General features: G+C 40.2%; 1 protein-coding gene across 1 annotated transcript in view; it reads right to left on the bottom strand.

Moving 5' to 3' along the window:
• Window positions 1–20443, bottom strand: part of LRRC1 (leucine rich repeat containing 1) — a 77220-nt gene that overhangs the window by 16334 nt on the left and 40443 nt on the right. The window contains exons 5-10 of the mRNA XM_075145242.1: window positions 9424–9480; window positions 7791–7854; window positions 6968–7042; window positions 5053–5197; window positions 1787–1905; window positions 683–766 (exon numbers count right to left, since the gene is read on the bottom strand). Coding sequence (XP_075001343.1) covers window positions 683–766; window positions 1787–1905; window positions 5053–5197; window positions 6968–7042; window positions 7791–7854; window positions 9424–9480 — 544 coding nt within the window. The remainder of the gene's footprint in view (window positions 1–682; window positions 767–1786; window positions 1906–5052; window positions 5198–6967; window positions 7043–7790; window positions 7855–9423; window positions 9481–20443) is intronic.

The raw sequence follows: 20443 nt of genomic DNA, 5'->3' as shown, positions 1-20443 counted from the left end.
CCGTGATGCAATCACAGGATGCTGCTTCCCCTGATCTCCTTCCAGAATTTACTGCTGAACTTGTAAGGCCTTTGTTATATTTAGTTTCACAACAGAAATTCTAGCCTCATTTCATTTTATATACTATTACAATAGACAAGAAGTCCTCGTGATCATAGCTGTAAGATTTGAGGTATCAGTGACTTTGGTCATGTCAGGTCCTTATATTTAAAGGCAAAAGCAGTCCCGAGATCTCCAAAACAAAAAAGACTGTCAAAACAGTCTCTGAATCATTTTTCAGAATATGAAATCTTCTGAGGAGGAGAGGAATACTCTGGCAGTATTTTTATACTACATGTAGAAGAGCCATATTGATGTTTGAACGCACTCACTTACCAGAACTCCCAGTCTTCGAATAGTGCTGGACCTGACACCCACACTGGGTATTACTAGTTATAAGCTAGTTAGATCCAAGCCTTGCTGTTCAACTGCAAAGACATTTTGCACTTCCAAGCCACCAAATCACCACAGCTGCTGTTCAGATTTATGCTGTTCAGACCCAACAGACAAGTTTCTGGTTGTGATCCGTTTGGGAAGAATACCCAGTGGATCAAAGCTGCCTGCTACTTCTTGTAGGCATTTAAAATCAAGAGTTTCCTGTTTGTATAACCACATCTGTGAGAGTTAATTGCACAAAACTTACCTCTTTGGGCAAAGATGTTAATTTGTTTCTATCGGCATTCAAATTGTTCAGCTTCTTTAGTTTTCCGATGCTCTTCGGCAATGACTGTGCCAACAAAAACAAAATAATATGCAAACAGAATTTGTAAATTCACAGAGTCAGAACAAGACTTATCTCACTTTAAAAATGAATTAATAGACTGATCCATTTTAAAAACTGGAGTGTAGTTAACCCTCATTACTACCAAGCCTTCCAAAGGAGATCCAAGGTTTTATCTTGCAGAAGAAACGTCCAGGAATGTCAGTTTCTAATACAAATTCACTCATGAGTTATCTCTACACTAAGACGATAGATGCACAACAGCAGTGTACAGAAGCATGTATGCAGAATGCCCGTATTATCTAACCTTAGGGTCCCTAAATAGCTAACGGAGAGGCAAGCTTCTAACTTAGGTGCTATGAACTGACCTCCGGAGAGGCATCTTTCCAACAGGTTTAAGCTCCTAACATAACCAAACACCAACCTAACTTAAGAAATGCTCAAACCTAGATTTTTATAAAAATTTCTAGTCTCCAAGTGTCAGTGTCCTGTGAAGGCAGTTTCAAAATAATGAAAGGAAACATCTAATGGAAGGAAGTCTGAAATTTTATTTTAATTGAGCACATACCATATTTAGTACCTGGCTGGAGTAGATCAGCAAAGCAAGGAACAGTACAACAGCAGCTCTGCAGCGCTCAGGACTTCTATTCAATTACAGCAAGTCTGATCCAGATAATGCACAGCAAAAACTGCCAACAACGCAATGCGGCACAAACTCCGCATTAAAAACACAACTAAGTAAATGATACGTGCACTCCAGGTGCTCCGATTCCCTTACTGATCATGAAAGATTCAAGACTGAATATGTAATTGCTTAAGCCTTTGGAAGGGAGGATTGTTACTACGCACAACTTGATCTTCAGCATTCATTTAAATGAATTATTTCAAGGTTTGAAATAAGATGCATTTAAAGGAAACTCGCTACTTAGCGGTAGTAACAGTCAGTAACCTTACGAGCTTACGATTCAGCACTTAGCAGCAGGTCTCATTACCGTCAACCATTTGAGCAGTCATGACCACGCTTACCTGCAGTTGGTTTTCTGTTAGAACGAGTTCAGTAAGGCTTTCGCAGTCTCCAATTGAATCCGTTAGTTGAATAAGTTTGTTCTGATCAACCTTCAAAATGGAGAGCCTCCTCAATTTTCCTGGACAGAAAGAACAACACATTTGTTTAGCTTAGTATCCTCCAATACCTGCTTTAATTACAGAAAATCATTCTGCTGCAAAACTTTCAGAAATCCTCTAACACAATGAAATTTTTTTTCAGGTAAAGGAAGAATTCAAGCATTGCTTCATTTGGCACTTGCACTGTTTTTGCAAGTTTATAACATCATTGAATTCATATTCAATATAAATATTCATATTCAATATTTAAGCATATTAAATTGTATTAAAGTTGCAATCTGAATGGTACCCCATGTAAATGTTAAGGACATGTCTACCCAAAGGCCTATAAACAGGAGAAAATTATCTATTTTTTCCTCAATTATACAATGTTTATTCATAAAGGAGTGTTCAGAAGATCACCTATGTCTACTCAGCCATAGTAAGAAAGGCTTGCACTGAAGTGACAGCCCAAACTCAAACAGGATCAAGGTCTCTTCGCCCTAATATAGAACCCAGTTAGTCAGACATGAAACCCAAGTTCATTTTTCAGAATAGAAATCAAACTTCTTTGAAGGTCTTCGCCCCAGGAAGGACAAAATACTATTTCAGAGCAGAAAGCTCACCTTGTTCTTCCTTGTACAAGGAAGAAATTTTTTACACGGGAACAGGTTGTCCAGAGAGGTGGTAGATGCCCCATCCCTGGAAACATTCAAGGTCAGGTTGGATGGGGCTCTGGGCAACCTGATCTAGTTGAAGATGTGCCTGCCCACAGCAGGGGTGTTGGACTAGATGACCTTTAAATGTCCCTTCCAACCCAAACTATTCTATGATCCTATGATTCTGCTCCTTTGTATCAGAATGATCTTTGGTGCAAAGCAGAGCCCAAGACAGTGAATTCAGGAGACATCTCTAGCTGCTACTACCTCCCTGCCCATCCCCACACTGTCCAAAATAGCTGTAATAGGCTGGTACATCAATTCAGTGATGATGCTAAATCATGAAGAGATGGCTGATACATGGCAAGATAGAGACCTAAACAGAAACCCAAGGTTCAGCAAGGAGAACTGCAGAACTCTGTACCTGGGCAGAATAACCCCGTGCACCGGTACAGGCTGGCAAGTGACAGGCTGTACAAGAGCCCTGCTGGAAAGGACCTGGGGCTTATGGTAGGCACCAGGCTGAGTAAGAACTAGTAGTGCGTTCTCACCAGAAATAAACACTGGCTGGAGTATGTTAGAATTACGGCCAGAAAATCAATGGAAGTCACTATATCCCATCTACTTGGCACCAGTGAGGCCACACCTGTGAAATCATGCTCAGTTTCATGTCATGCCCTGTCTTCCCCCCCGACTCCTCAGTTCAAGTGAGATGCTGATGGGGATCCAGTACAAAGCTATCAAGATGACTAGGGCACATGTGAGCTGAGGCTGAGAGAGCTCGCTTTGTGGACTCCAGCAAAGGAGTAGCCAAGGAGGCATCCAGGAACAGCCCACAACTACTTGAAGGCCCGTTACAGAGATGACAGAGCCAAACTCTTCTCTGCAGTGGCAGGCAAGACAGCAATGGCCACAAATCGAAGTGTGGGAGGTCCCAGCTGGACATCTGGAGAAGCTTCCTCACTGGGAGGTGGTGCAGCACTGACACAGGCTGCCTGGGGGTGCTGGAGCCGCCTCCGTTAGGGGCTTTAGAGACTTGGTGAGACACGGCCACAGCTGACCTGACCTGCTGGTGTTAGTGAAAGCCTTGCTTCAAGGGCTCTACAGATCCACCAATCCAACCAACGATTCGGTGATCAGCTGAGCTCCTCCCAGTAGCTTCCATAGAGACCACCGAAGTTTTCACTTCAACCACAATACCAGGTTTTCTCCATTTCCCATAGTAAGTTCCAGTATTACACGAAAGGAATAAGTACTGTAGCCCTATCCAATTTTCCAAACACAAGTAAGCTATTATATTCACGTAAGTAGCAATTTTTTTTGCCTTTGTAACAAAATTACATCCAGAAAATGTTACAAAATGCACATGCAAACTAGGCCTGGCCTGAAATGGCCTGGCCCTTTGCGATCACCTTCCCCAGCAAAGGATCTCCATTTAACAGGATTCTCGAGAAGCAGCAGCTCCCCTTGTTCACCAGCTGATGTTACAGACGAGCTCCGCTCTGGTAGGTTGCATGGGCTGCAGCCTTTCAGAAGGCGCAGCTCCATTCCTGATGTACAACAGCTCAGGTCATCAGAGAGGGCTGCTACAAGTCTCTACCAAACACACACTAGCCAACTGTAGGACCTACAGTAGTCACCCCACTCCCCCGAGTTTAACTTCTAGAAAAACACTTCTCTTTTCTTAGGCTCATATAGCATATGGAGGAAGGGGGAAGGTCTGTCCATTCTTTTCCACATCCCCGGTTAAACCACATTCACAAGTCCTCCTTCCCCTACACCTTTATCTTTTGGGAAAAAAAAACAAAAAAACAAAAAAACAAAAAAAAAACATGGCAAGGAGAAGGCATGCTCTTGCAAAGTGAAATTCTCCAGAAAAACAGCTGATGAGTAGTAGAGAAACAATGCCTTGCTGACTACTTGTCACAACTACTGCAGGGGTAAAAACCTTTACCTTAGAAAAGGCACTGGTAATACTTCAAAAAACATTCCTCAGTTATTAAACCTATTTTAAGGGGCCAGCCACAGAAAGGTTGTAGTTTGGATCCTCAAGGGTAAGGAGTAATGGGCTAAAGCTGGAACAGTCTTCCACTGGGTTCGGCACAGGATTAACCACATTGTCCCACTGAAGATAATTACACATCCCCACTAAAAAGGATGTATTTTTTGCAGTGATACTGTCAGTCAGTCTTATCAAGTGACCCACAGCATGTTACAAGCTAGAATTTTACAATGTTAAAGAGTTATGACGGTGACGCAGACACAGTAGGAACAGAGAGGATATATTAACTTTTATTTTGTTTGAGTAGGTATCAAGTGAAGACCAAAAAAGGATTAGGAAGTAGTCATTATGCAGACAATTAAAATGAAAAATTAATAGAGCTGTGCATTTCATACTAAGCAAAAAAAAAAAAAGCTGAGACAAGCTCATCTCTTGCACAAAAAGACTTCAAAAGACTTGAAAACAAATGACTTTCAATTTACAGTGGATTAAATGGTTCTGTGTGATAGCATTCACCTTGTACTTACCAATGCCATCAGGTAAGACCTGAAGTAAATTCTGAGAAACAAGCAAGTCTGTTAAAGAAGTCAGACCACTAATTTCTTCAGGAAGGCATTCCAATTTATTTTCAGAAACATCCAGACAAAGCAGGTTTTTCAGGTTTCCTACTTCCTGCGATACAAGACAAAAAATTTAAGTCATGCCCAAACACGTAACAAAGCAATTTGAAAAATGTACCATCGCAATGAAATTCCAGAAGGAAAAACAATTCTCTGTATGACCTCTAAATTGGCCATTCTTTGTATGACCTCTAAATGCAGAAAAAAGTAAATAATTATATTTTACATAAGATAAACCAACCAAGTGATTCAGTCACAGTTTTTTATTCTAACTATTAAGACTGGCTTCAGTAGTCAGACAAGGTATTCTGAGCACACCCAGGCAAGCACCAGCCAAAACTGGAGTTTTCCTCAAGTAAAGACTGCAAAGTTGTTTTTTCAGAACTACAGATTATCAACCTCCACATAATTAAAGTCTGCCCCTCCCAATTAACCCTAGGCAAATTAGGATTAGTCTCTCCTGGCTGATACAGCAACATGCCATGACATCTAGGGATTTCATATCTTCACATCTCCCAACTGCAACAAATGTAGAAATAGGAATTGGGAGTGTTGCTCTAGCAAGCATATTTGAACTGCCAAGTTATACTGCCATCATCTACAATTTTAATGATTACTTAATTTTTTACAATGGTAATCCACCAATTAGCTCAAATGTCCGACAGAGAAATACCTTTGTCCCTATTAGCCATCAAAGCACCCTCCCATTCCCCATGTACACAGACACCCCTATACACGCTCTAGAATAGTTCTCATTTTAGTCATCCAAATCATCTTTCGGAGAACAGAATGGCTGGGGCAGAAGTGTCCTTTACTTTTACATTTATAAAATTTTCATACGGTGACAGCTTTGATCCTAACTCACAAGATCAGTCCTTTTATTTTGGAAATGTTTGCCTCTCAAGACGATCTTTCATTAAACACACACACACATCCTTTATCCTACAAGTTCATCTTTTGGACGTTAGACAAACTACACAATAATGGCCAGCTTCAATGAAAACAGCTGCTGAAGTCACTCATGACCTTTCATGAATGATTATCGGTGTTTAACTACATCTACTTAAAAAATTATTAGGCCAAGTCAACAACAACGAAGTCAGCAAAGCCCACTAAACTGTAACTGATTTCCAAGTTACACTGTTGACAATGAGATCAATACAGCAAATAACAGCAAACTGCACGAGGAACAGGAGAAAACAGGTTTTGACTTGGCTCTAAAGGAGAAAGAGGGAAAAGAAACCATCCCACATGTTATCACAGTTCTTAAGAAAAGGAATTTAGAGTGCTGTAAGCTTTAAATGCTAAGGCCCCTCACTCCATGACTGATGTCAGATGGGGGATTTGCCTGCATAAATAAAAATTTCTATTTATGGCAACAGTTCTATTATTGTATTTCTACCAAACACTGTATTTGAATAGAAGATGATCATTGCAAAAAAACGACGATTCATCCTCAAAACTGTCAAAACTGCAATTTAGATAGATACGAAAGGTGAGGGTTAGCTCAGTCAACTAGTGGCTCCCTGATCATTGGGCCAAGACTGTAAACAGAGGATGTGTCATCCTATAAATTGAACAACATGCCTATTAGGAAACAATTCCTTTGTCAAAATATTTAAAAGAAAATGTCTGACAACGTATGATATCATGTACGATCCCTTGCAGAGGAACTTATTAAGAGAAAACCCTTACACATCCAAAATCAAACCCAGGCGAAGTGAACTGAGAAAACTATTCAATTGTAAATCACCTCCCTTTAGGTATGAACGAAAAGGTTTTCTTTTAAAAGCATCTTCAAAACAGTACAGCTCATCTTTACCTGAGGTATTTCGGCTAATTGGTTTCCATCCAACCAGAGGTCTTTAAGATTGAAAAGTGCACCAATTGTTTCTGGCTATAACATAAAAAGTAATAATGTTAAGTAGCATAGGAACTTCAAGTAAAAAACAAACGGCCACCCTGTAATTACAGTCTGAGTAAACCAATCCTCACTCCAAGCACTATTTAGAGGTACCAAGGTTAAATGCAGCAAGGGTGACCGTAAGCATTTGGGAACTCCATCATACCAACTAATTGTTATAGCTTAACAAGCTACCATACTTTACCTGACATGCACTAACAAATTGCATGCACACTCTTAATCTACTGCAAATCCAACATTTAATTGAGTCAGCTTAAGGGAGATGACAGATATCTTTTGGTAGATCTATCTGCCACAGTGTCAGACACTGCAACCCTCAGCCCTTTCCCGAAAATTCCTACGCCCACCCTGGAAATAGCTGAGCTTTCATTTGTGCTCAGCCCATCCAGCGCCCTGCAGAAGCCCATGTGTTCATTGTAATTGCAAGTGCAGACAAGAGTTTGTGCCCTTCCACTCCTTTTTCTTTCCGTAGAAAAAGTCTGTGCAGTGCTCTCATTTTCTAGAGATCAGCTGTAGTTTTTTGGCTAAAGTAATATTGTACTGAACAAGGCTAAGCAGATATGGGAAGCACCAACTCACTGCCAAAATTCATTTGTACGTGTAAAAAGACTCTCCCTCCATACATTTTTCTTTCTTCAGTTTTGGACATCCTACAACCTATTTAATCTAAATGATGCATAAAACAAGACCAACGTGCACTTTCAGTGGCATGTTCTCTTACCAAGTGATAAAGTTCATTGTTTCCTAAATCAAGTTCTTCTAGTCGCTGCAGCTGGGCAAGTGATCTGTGAGATGAGATAAATCAAAACAAAACCGCATCAGACTAAACCAACAGAAACCCCATGTATTTGAATGAGCTCATTTTACTGAAACTCGTATTTCAAATTACAACATATTGTAGACAGACAGTTATTTTACTGGGCATAGACTATTTGCAGGAATATCTTACTGAAAAAATAATTTGGTTTGTCAGTATAACTGTATGCCTTGAAACTTAAAACTTAGTATAGGCAATCAAATTTTTACTCTTTATTTTAACCATCAGTCCCTTGGGGTGGACAATGCCATATAGTTTAGATTTATTTTTAGGGGGAATTTACAGTTACGCAACTGGATAAAAATTCCCCATAGTGATCACATGTAAGAGTGTGACTCAAGACTCAGTAAATCCATCATTTATCTTCTCAACGTGATCTACCCATTTCTGAAGTATTTAGGTTGGATTTGAGGATGCAAACAGAGAGAAGCCCAAAAGGATGTAAAAGAAGTTCTCTGAACATGAACGGACACAGAGGGCCATCCTTCTACTTCAAAAGCAGTCTGTTGTAGAGCTCTTGCTTACCTTCCCCAAAACTGCAGCAGCACGAAAGCCAGTGAGACTCGTCAGCTACATTACTTACAGTCAGAATTTTTCAGGAGCAATAAAATTGTCAACATTTGTGATAGCTTCATTCTGACACCGCATCGCAAAACCTAGCTAGCAATTCATATCTTCTGACCACTGACATTTAAAGTGCCTTGTGGCTCACAGCTATAAACAGCCGCAACCAAGGTACTGGGTACATTGACAGGAAAAAAGGACCCCAAAGCGACTGGGGAAAAGATTCTGATTAAAACAGGTTAAATCTATTATAGTATCTATTAGATAATCTAAACAAGCAGAATAGGAGTCACCAAAACTCTTGCAAGAAGCAGCCAGGTAGTGAAGGAAGGAAACTCCTTCGCTAGAGAAAGAAGAGGCTTCTTCGAGGCAGCCAAAAAGGATCCCCAAAATATAAGATACCCAATTAATCTTACAGAAGACCACTAATCTCTCTGCCACAATACAGACAGCACAGAGATATCTAGATATCCTTTTTCCCCCAAAATCACCGTGGGTGGAGTCAGACTTCAGACATCAGTAGGCCTAGTTTGTCACCAAGTCCTTGATCTCCAGGTTTTGGAAGCTTTTGGTTACTTAGCCCTGAACACGAATGATTATTTAAAGGCTATGAAGGTCTAGAGTGGAAATGTCTGAGATCCTACCTTCACAGTTGTGAAATTTCAGCATGAGAAAACGCAAGCCACCACTCCCACTGCTGATGCGCTCGTTCAATGCATGCAGGAAGAAACGTTTGGCGCTGCTGTATTTTATACAGAATATTTTTATGGAGCAAAACCAATTGACACAGACTGCAGGCTCCTTTGAAGTAATGGATGTGACTAGATGTTGCTAAAACAAAGCTCTACCTCATACATGGTGCCAATCGGCACTGAATATTTTTTCTAGCTGTCATTCAGTTTCATATGTTAGCAGATTTTAAGAATAAGAACATCTTATGTTAATAGAATCAAACACATGAAATGTCACTTACTCAGGTAAATACGTCAGCAAATTTTCTCTGAGTTCCAGTGAAGCCAGGTTATAAAGACTAAAAAAAAAAAAAAAAAAGAACAAACAACATTTTAATGCAAACTTGCTTTTTATGTTCCACACATTCAGAAGAAAAGGTGTGTTTACACAGTTTAAAACAAAACTGCTGTGAACTGATTTTTTTGTTGTTTTAACTCAACCAGATCATCATGTGAAAGGCAGCATACAGAGACTGGAAGTTTTTGCTTGTTTCTCTGTGATACTTCAACACATTAAAGCTAGAAAGTAAACAGACAAAACACAAGTTTCCATTTGTTCAAAGGTCAGTAGTTGCAAGTTACTGAACAGAGCATATTCATATGAATTGCATTTACTTACTCGCTTTCAGAATCTGGCATGGGCTACCAAAGTTACAGAGCATCAGGTAAACCCATCACTGTTCTAACGACGGTGTACTCATTACTGTAAGTGACATTATGCTTCTAAGCAGCTCACTCCATATCCCAGGCTTTTGCTAACATCACCATAGCAACATTCAGATTTTTCAGGGGTTTATTTATGACTAAATGGAACACAAGGAGTCAGACATTATCCCAACACTATAATCTGCTCTAATCCTCTAGCGTCCCAGGGAAAAATAAAAATCAGATATGGTGACTGCAAATAAGTAGTTTCCTACGACAGAATATATTCTGTCCTGGTGGGCAGGGAAGGGGGACAGTGTGCTAGGGCTTAAATAAAATTTAGATTAAAAAAGGAATTCCACTGAATTTGAAACACATGTTAATTCTAAACCCAAAATGTTTTTGATTGTACACCTTAGGAAGAAAAACCAAGCCCATGTACTCAGACCACATAAAATTGAAATATTTGTTTTCACTTCAAACAATACCAACATACCGAATTAGAGGCTCATTAGTTAGCCCCAGTAAAAAAGCAGCTGATAATCTGACTAAAACTAAAGGAAAACCTTCATATTGCAACTCCAGTACAGCTATCTAAGCAGGGAAAGCAATATAACTGATGTAATGAGTTATTAAAGGCGAAAGATTTTTCTTTGTATTGTGGATTGACTTTGTATGGTGCCTGAAAAATACATCCTTATTTCAAGCCCCTATTGCGCACTGCCTTCAGAAAACAGTGAACGAAATGTCACAGGACCTTTGATTACAGTCTCAGCAGTTCTCTCCAGCTTTTAAAATAAGGATATTTTACCCAATGGGTTCTGTATTCCTCCAGAAGAAATACAGTTAAATCATACCATATCATGGAAGATATTTTAGTAGAAGCCTGTTACAAATTCAGTTAAAAGATAAGTGAGAATAACTCAACTACTGCCACTCAAAATCATTTGACAGAAACAAGGTAATAAGGAAGCCATCGTTCCAATGACACAGAGAAAACTCTCACATAAAAATTTTAACGCTATAAAACACAAGTTGAGATAGGACACAGTATACGACATCCTCACAGAAACCAAATCAGTGGAGGGGGAGGGGGAAGGGGTGATGGAGAACCATTTCTGTCCAAGAGGAACGCGGGTCTGCTCTTACTCACATTGCCACTCACAGATTGCCATTACATTTTTGCTTACAGGTTTTCTAGAAATCTATTCCAATCTTCTTTGAATTTCGCACTTTCTCTTCAAGCTAGTATTAGGTGAGGCGCATGATTCACTTTTATCAAAAGAATACAAAAAGGATGCGCACACCGCCAAGCTGCCTTGTAATCTTGTGTTTACAGATCACCCTGCATCTACTTATCTCCCGCCCCATCACATTGAAGTGTCGATGAGTAAAATGGTGCAATCTCTTAATTTCTCTTCTTACATCAGACACCACTTTGGTTGTGGTTAAACAGAAATCTTTGTCAGCAAAACCACGTTCAACAGCAAGAACTTGGGAACCACCACCTTAACCAGCCTCATCGTATCATTAAACCGGGGCAGGCCAGCGAATCAGCTCAGGAAACTGATCCTGCTTAAAAATAACCCAGCAAAAAGAGTAACACAGATCCCTAATCCAACATAGAATAAATCCCCTTAAACACCTGGGCCAGTACAACTGCCAAGAAGGTGCAGGGAAGGCATCTGTACTGCCCAAGCCAGCAGCGCTGAGGACTCACCGGGTAGCTGTGCCCTTGTGGATACCCACCAACAGCTGCCTTTGCATCCAACCACGTACCATGCATTTCGGAGACTGACTTTGGCTGATCGCAGTCCCAGGCTGGGTTCTCTTCTTATGGGAGTCAGCTACCTACGGGGTTACGTTTTCATCTCTAATGACACAGCTTTCTGGAGAAATGATGCTTTATTCTACAGCCATTCTCACCCACAGCATGCTCACAACCATAACTCTACCCTGGAACAAAACAAAGACACTGCCCTCCACCCCTTTAACCTATCCTTTCTACTTCTTCCAAGGTCTTGAGTCCAAACCCAATGTAAGCGGACACCAATAGGCAAAATCAAGCTTCCCACCAAGTAATGTAAAATAGAGACTAAGTCTATGAAGTTCATACCAACAAAGCTGCCCCATTAGACTGTATTATGGTTAAGGTGGATCCATCTGAAAGAGAGGCCAGAGAATGAGAGCAAATTTTTCACTCATCACTCTTAAATTTCGACTAGTTAGAGAAGCGGCTCCCAGCAAACTTATGTGCTGCAATTTAAAATAGGAAAATGTACAGTTATCATACAAAAGGCATGCTGATGTATTGAAGCACCAGTCTCCAACACATTACAGAGCAGAGGTATAGCTCTTCCTTAAATTTACCAACAGGTTCTTAACACGTTATATGTTCACTAACATTTTTCTGTTTTTAAGGTATGTTAAGAAACAGGATTTTTAGTCATTTGCAAGAAAAACCCGACATTTCTTTCTATTTTTCAAATATGTTTTCTGATTTAATAACACATTTCTCTCCACAAAGTGTAATTCTTCCTCTTCTTAACTACAAATAGAGATTTTTCACAATATACTAAATGAAATCATTTCTTCTTTTCCCTCTGCCCTTAATTTGATGGGTGCACTGTTAGTCAAGAGTCTTTCTGAAGTCTCTGAAAGGAACTAAAGGAAGCCATACTTTAACAATTTCAGAGACTTTCCCCAATCCTAATCTTCATCTAGGAGAGAAAACCAGTCATGAGGAGTTACCTGTTTCGATCCATAACATGCAAAGGCAACAGCAATCTAGTCTACTGAGACAGGAGACACAGTTCCATCAGCGGCTGTTCACCAACTGCATTTAGAAACACAAATGCACCACAGAGCATTGCAGGCTGCTCTCCAACGCAGTCCTCGCTCTCCCAGAAAAAAACAACAGAAAATGTACAAGCAAAATGTCATCTATATTCTAAGGAGAAAGAAAAAAAAAAAGAAAAAAATCCCAAAAAACCCTAAGTACTTTTCCAAGACTACTATCGTAAGAAGCTATTTCACAGAAGCTTGTAAAAAGCATTAATATTGTAATAATTCTCACCGCAAAAGCTACCACACACACCTCGAACACTGAGCAAGTTGTGAAATTACTGAGCACAAGGCAACAGCCAAACCAGGCGGAAGATGCAGTAACTGAAATAATTGCAAAGTTTTCCATCTCAGCATTTCCGATGATTTCTGGTATAAGGGTGGAACCAAGTCAAATTTAAAGATACAACATGCCTAAAAATGTCAGGTTTTCAGCACAAACCAGATACACTTATTCAGTGCTGTACCTAAAGCAACTGTATTTATTGGTATTCATCATGTGAGCTAGAAGAATGAAAAGAAGAATGTGAAATCAGTAATTGAGAACAAAACTAATAGCAACAAAGTAGTCCATAAATGCTGGAAGTGACTTTCTTGAGCATTCCTGTCAGGATTTGAGAGAGAAACTCGCAATCCAACATGGTCCACTGATAGGGAACACCGCAAATACTCCTTCATGTCAACTGCAGTGATCTCCTCCAAAATAAAGGTAAGGCTAGAACCAGCCACTAAGATCAGAACCAAAGCATCTTTTTCTTCTCTTTACAAAGTCAGTAAGTTTTTCTTTGGATTAATTGCAAAGAGATTATCAGTAGCAACATGCCCTACAAAACAACCATTTCAAAAGCAGATGACTCTCTGGACAACAGCAATTCACTCCAATAGGTAAAACAACACCAACAGCACTAAAGAAAAAAGGGAGGAGAGGGAGGAGAGGGAGGAGAGGGAGGAGAGGGAGGAGAGGGAGGAGAGGGAGGAGAGGGAGGAGAGGGAGGAGAGGGAGGAGAGGGAGGAGAGGGAGGAGAGGGAGGAGAGGGAGGAGAGGGAGGAGAGGGAGGAGAGGGAGGAGAGGGAGGAGAGAAAAAAGGAGACAGACAGAGAGACATGTTCCCTAGTTACTTTGGATGAAATTACATTTTCAGTGTACCACATACATTAAATATACTCTGTCTTTTAAGTTATAAAATACAAAACTAAGATGAGTTATCCTAGTGCTTTAACTTTATCAGGGACGGCTACATCATTCCCCTATTCAAGGGGACAGAAAGTCACCCTTAAGAGTGACAACAGACAACACTTTATATCCCATTTTTATCCCAGTCCCTGCAACAGGACTGGGAGAACCCAAACCCTTGGGGCACACCAGCAAAGGCTTCTGAGGAAAGCATTGGCAAGCACAGTAAGACACATGCTATTTTCTCGTGAAAATGAAGTTAAAAATACAAAGGTGGAAAGAGAAATGTGGGAAAAGCTAGTAGAAAATGAAGATAGATGATAAAAGGACTAATATAAAAGCTAAAGGTGCTTAGTCAATAAAAACTGCACAACAGTGTTCTCTTATTTCAGTAATAAAAGTCACATATTTTGACCTTATGTCAACAGCATCACACAGCTGAGTATGCAAGACAAGAAGTCAGGCTTTGAGGAACAAGGAAGCAAAGTTGGAAGAGATGAAGATCTAAAGCACCTGCAGAAATGCATGGCCCTATCTGCACCCTTTCCAGCAAGCTTCAGCTGGTTAGGGGAATGTAAAATCCCAAATGTAGTTTTTCCTCCCATTTGTAAGACTGCAAAAATAAGGGAAAGACAGGAGAACGGGTATAGTTCCTATATTTATTCAGAATCAGGGAAGGTCCTACACAATAAGGATGGCTAAGGTGAGAACACAGTACAGATTCTCAATTTGGTCTGGTATTACAGTTTTTTGTGCAGCAGTAGCCATGGCTACAGAACACAGTCCAAAGATGCAGCATACAGAAATGAGATATGAAGTCCACATTCTGGCTATTTCCACCAGTTCCAAAGGACTTTAGTTCGCTGGGCCAGCATCTGAAGATTACTGTTACTTTGATAACGCCTGCCCCCGCATCTCTGCACAGCACGTACATGTTGAAACATTCATCGTGACACTAGATTGGGAAGGAAGGGAGTTTAAACTAGGCAACTCTTTCTTTTTTGTGCAGAAAAGGAACATGCCCTTTTTTTGTCTATCAAGGGTCTTCCAAGAGATGAGAAAGTAACTGTGGTACTCTGACAACAGCATACAAAATGGATGAAACTAGCCATATTTAAATATATTACAGCCCATCCCCACTGCCCAAATAAAACTACCACTAACATGTATGACCCTGCCCCAGGACGTACCAGTTACTCACCTGACAGGATCCTATTAAGCTACTCCCATCCCACAAGGCTTCTAGCTGCACACCCACAATTCATTGAGAACCTGACATTTAGCAGCTTTTTTTCCCCAAGGAAATGACAGGGTTAATCATTCACTAGCCAGCTCTCAAAATGCCACTTACTCAGACCATAAGTATTTGAAGGTACAGCATATACCTTTGGGATAGGCTCCTGTTCCAAATCACTCCCAAAAGAAGCCTCTTTCTCGCACCCTCTCTTCATTGACTGTATTACTGACTACAGAAAGAACCTGAAAAGACCAGTCTCCAAACTCCAACTCCTACTCCAATTGAATCCTGGGCTGCATCAAAAGAAGCGTGGCCAGCAGTCGAGGGAGGTGATTCTGCCCCTCTACTCTGCTCTGGTGAGACCCCACCTGGAGTCCTGCATCCAGCTCTGGGGCCCTCAGCACAAGACAGACATGGACCTCTTGGAGCGGGTCCAGAGGAGGGCCACAAAAATGGTGAGAGGGCTGGAATGCCTCTCCTATGAAGAAAGGCTCAGAGAGTTGGGGTGGTTGTTCAGCCTGGAGAAGAGAAGGCGCTGGGAAGACCTTATTGCAGCCTTTCAATATATCAAGGGGGCTTATAAGAAAGATGGAGAGAGACTTTTTACCAGGGTCTGCAGTGACAGAACAAGGGACAATGGTTTTAAATTGAAAGAGGGTAGGTTTAAGTTGGATATAAGGAAGAAATTTTTTAAGATGAAGATGGTGAGATGCTGCAACAGGTTCCCCAGAGAAGTTGGGGGAGAAGTTTTGTCATCCTAGACTTAAACCCTGGCAGTTCAAGGTCAGGTTGGATGGGGCTTTGAGCAACGGGATCTAATGAAAGATGTCTCTGCCCACAATAGGAGGGTTGGATTAGATGATCTTCGAAGGTCCCTTTCAACCCAAACCATTCTACGATTCTATGAAATTAGTTCCTTAAACCTGGGTGGTTTCAAGAGTTTCTGTAACACGCACCCCTTTCCAGCACTTCAGTTCTTCCCTGAGTCTGCCTTATTTCCCCCACCCACAGTTACTATACCTTCCTCAGTGTCTGAAGAACCAGCTCCATATGGATTTTTGGTGTAATGACATTTCCAACGCAACAAAAACATTAGCCTTATAAGGAAGGATTAAGCTTCCTGAATTTCCTAAGGTTCTGTTAACATATAACCATGTAGTTTGTGGTCTATACACTCCCGGTATGCATTTTGCCCCGCTTTTTAAAAGGTTCAACACTACATGCTTATTTTGCTTCCAACAACTGCTTAATGCTGCCATATAATTAGACAAAGTCATCATGAAAGAACCTTAAAATTCATATCCATTATACGGTAACCTACAAATAGTACAGAATTGCAGCTAGTTTCCTTTTCTCAAGAAGATTATTTCTCCAAAAAGTCTGGCTTAAGCTTAAAGTTTTTTTTTGTTTTGTTGTTTTTTTTTTCCCAAATGTCAGCTTTAACCAGACTCCTGTGTCTTTGTTTGGTTACTCTTTGGTTATGGAAACCTGTTTTAAAGTGTGAATGATAAAGAAGAGCACTAATGAATTTTTGTAAGATGAATCTCATAGAATTTAAAGAGAGAGACCTTATGCCCACACCATGCAATAGGGGAAAGCAATTTTGGCAAATTCCTAGCTACCGAATCCCAGAAATTCTCACATGAGCCAGAAATTACAGGAAGTATTAATTTCCTAAATGGGGGCACTTATCCATTTCAAAGCAAACTATCTTCACACATGTGAAGTCCTACGGTTCTACCTTGGAATGTAAGGGATGCTGTAAAAACAACTGCAAAGCAAGGTAACTAGATTTAGTTTTGATGAAACTGTTATTACGTCTCACCAGTATTGTTAAAGATCACTCTTCCAGAAGTCATCTCTGAGAGCATTCCCCCTCCTCCTTTTTGAAGCAAAGCAACTTGAAGTAACTTGCATCCAAGTTAAACACTATTCTTTCCTCTCAAGTTTAGGTGTATAATGTGCACGGGAAAGGCATACGAGGCTTTCCTTTGCAGTCCACTTCTGGAGTTTGACAAGCAGGACAGTATTCTAGTAAGAATAATTCTAGTAAGAAAATCTGAAAGTAAGGAGTATGTTCCTAATACCTGCCATTTCTACAGAGCTGGGAGAAGTGGACACAAATTATGGGGGAAAAATACTCCCTCCTTGGAAGACTGATTTTAAAAAGCCACAAAAGAAAGTAAAGTTGATAATTTTGTCATCCTAGACTTAAAGAGCAAAGACACTGAAAGCCAGAGGAAGAGCATTTGCCTAGTCAGCTACTTAAATTGAATTGTCAATACCATTAATTGGCTTGTAAAAAGCTACAGATCTTCTACAAGTGAAAACAGAAGGATAAAAAATATTAGTATCTTATCAGCTACTAACTGGAGGAAAGACTAAACAGACGGCCAGTAGTGTAAGTCACATCCAAATTTTAAAAACAGAGGAAAGTTCTACAGTTTATGGCCAAGGAATTCCCAAAATATGTAACAGAGGTGGTCTAAGCTGCTAATTAAGACTAGTTTTCTACATAAGCTGCGTTTTCAAGTTGCTGAGATCAATTTTACTCTCTCTCCCCCTCACACATAGCAACAAGCATGGTCCAAAAAACAGACAGGAACACTGAACTCACTATGACCTTCAAAAGGCATCATTAAGAAGAAGAGAGAGATTCGTAATTACGGCTCAGCCTGTTCACTTTTGAATGCTTTAACTGAGCATTCTGCCATTTGCTTATCAAGATTACCGAAACAGGTTGGGGAGGCTAAGCCAATGCACTATTACAAGAAGATTTCATTTTCAAAATATCTTCCATTCTACGCATGCAATGTCAATCTTCAACAACTTAAATAAAAAATGGAATAACTTTATTTCAAAAAAAATTGCTAAACATATGTTAAATATTTCTTCCTTGTGTAACATACAAGATGCAATATCTCTTATTTAAAGGCCAGATGGCACTGCATTCACTATTACATTGTTAAACAGTGTTCCTGAAATAAACTTTTGAGTTCCTTAACATTCAGTTTTGCCATTTAGCAAACAGCTGTGATTAACACTGAATGCTCTACCTACTCAAACTCCTAAATACTACTTGTCATGCTAAATTCAGATAAGTCAGAGAGCTTTTAATACTATTTATATCAGCCTAGCCAGACCACCTACAGTCCTCCTTCTATGTATTCGCAAGATAAGCCTCCCCATCACTTTTGTTGTATCATGTAAGGCCGTATTTTAATCAGACATTATTATGCTAAACCTTAAAACAGGATTACATTGTCTTCTTCCACGCAATTTTAAGAGTGTTTTCCATTCCGTGTGATGCTACCAGATGTGTAATCTACACTTGAGGCATCCTAGCATACACTAAGAAAAACACAGTCAAGGACTGGCCCAGGAGTCCATTATCAGAATAAGCATGCCATTCTGATCTGCTTCTGGATCACCTGCATTAAGCACATCATCCTGGCCTTTGAAGACCTTTTATTCTCCATCTACTCCTATTCAGATCAACTTCAAAGATTCTGAGTTCAGAAGTTGCTGAAAACTTCAAAACCTCTAAACACACACATATATAAAAACCCACCATGCTCAGTGACTTTGTTTCTCTAACATGGAATCTCTGGATATTTGTGGTTCCACAACTCTCAAAAAGCATGCCTATAACAAATCTTTCCACAAAACAATGCTCCTAAGTGCAGTAACATTTGCTCTATTCTTTTCATTATGTTCACTCATAATGAAATGCCTATTTCGGCATTCTACCTGCTAGCTCCAGACGTTAAGAGGAAAATTTCTCTGCTTACCTGGTAATTCCCTTTCAGTAGTAAGGTCCACAGATCCATTCAGCCTGCTTGCAGCTTGGGGGTAAACCAGACTCATCAGTCATCGACATCAGAAGAATATCCTTCCCGTCTAAAGAAAGTCACCCCTCCCCCCATCAGAAGTTCCTGAAGCTAAAATAAAGCTATTCTACTTTCTTGCATCACAGACTGTGCAGTTCTCCGAAAAAAAGGGGGGGAGGGAGGCTGTGAATGATGGGGATACTATGAATCATGATATTACTATGATCTTTTGTTAAATCCTCAGGATTTGGAGGTCATGTCCAAGTAGAAGACCATCTGTATGTTTTTGGGGGGGAAGGATTGCGTACAGCAAAGGAAAGCTTTTTTATTTGCCATGTTAAGAGTTCAGGCAGGGACTCTACCTGCCAGTCAGTAATAATCTCATATTTTAAACCTTAGCATCCAAAAAAAAAAGAGGTAATTTTTATCTTTTTCAGGCACAGACAAGACTGCTGAAAAAATGGTGAAAGCTAAAAACTGGATACGAGTTAGGTGTTTGGTGTGCTGATGGGCAGCAGGCCTTAAATCATAATTTAAAGCACAGTAGTGAAGCTCTGCACTTTGCTTCAGCTGTTAAAGAAACTTGTTGATTTTGTTGTCTCCACAGAGTTTGACAGATAACTGTCTTTTTCAAATACGCATTTCATGCTGAAAGGACTAGTTTTTTGGCTAGGGCCGGTTCCTTGTGAAGCACCCATCTGAGAGTCCGATGCTAGATTAAACATCAGAGACGCACATAAAAGACTTTCCAAAGAAGGTTCCTGGACTTCATTCAAGCCTAAGAACCACAAATAAATAAACAAACATACAAAGCTGACACAATCTCTCTTCTCTTTCTAGACGTTAAGCCATGAGAGCACTGTATGGATCTGTAAGTTCCCAAATCTTTGCTGGTAAAAAGCCAACATCACAGTGGGCTTGTGGTGGTGATGGTGGGGAACTAACCCCGAAGCCAACGCTACAGAGTGAACACATATGGACAGAGAAGGTGCTGGGGACAGACGTTAGATTATTCATACTACTGTAAGGTATGCCCTAGGACGCCTTACAGACAAACACCCTGATTTACCCAAATACCCTTACATACAAATACTCTGATTTTTGAATTTCAGGAAAAAGTCATGCCCTGTGCTTTGGGTGTTACACGAATAAGGAAGTATTGAAGAAAAATCCTGGAAGCAAGTGGAAATTCCTAAATGCTACCCACGCTGGGAGGAACAGGTTATGCTTGCTCGTTGGGCAGCTCTACAGACACACACAGTCCTGCAGAATAGGCAAGGAAATTAAGATTTGCTCTCATTAGACTGAGAAACGCTGTAAAAGACACTCCCACTCACAGCTTAAATTCTGTACCTTGTTTCTCCAAATGGTTCAACTAGCCAACAGGACAACTCCTGCTCCAAGCTGCACCCACCTAATTATTAGCTAAAATAATCTCATATGCATTAGCATTCGCTGTTTCACTCCAGATAGCAACCACACCACTGGTATAGTGCTGTGTTTTGGGTTTAGTATAAGAATAATGTTGTTAA

This window comes from Calonectris borealis, chromosome 3 (assembly GCF_964195595.1).
Source record: "Calonectris borealis chromosome 3, bCalBor7.hap1.2, whole genome shotgun sequence".
Lineage (NCBI taxonomy): Eukaryota > Metazoa > Chordata > Aves > Procellariiformes > Procellariidae > Calonectris > Calonectris borealis.
Note: the sequence above shows the minus strand (reverse complement) of the source record. Positions and strands in the feature narration are given on the sequence as shown.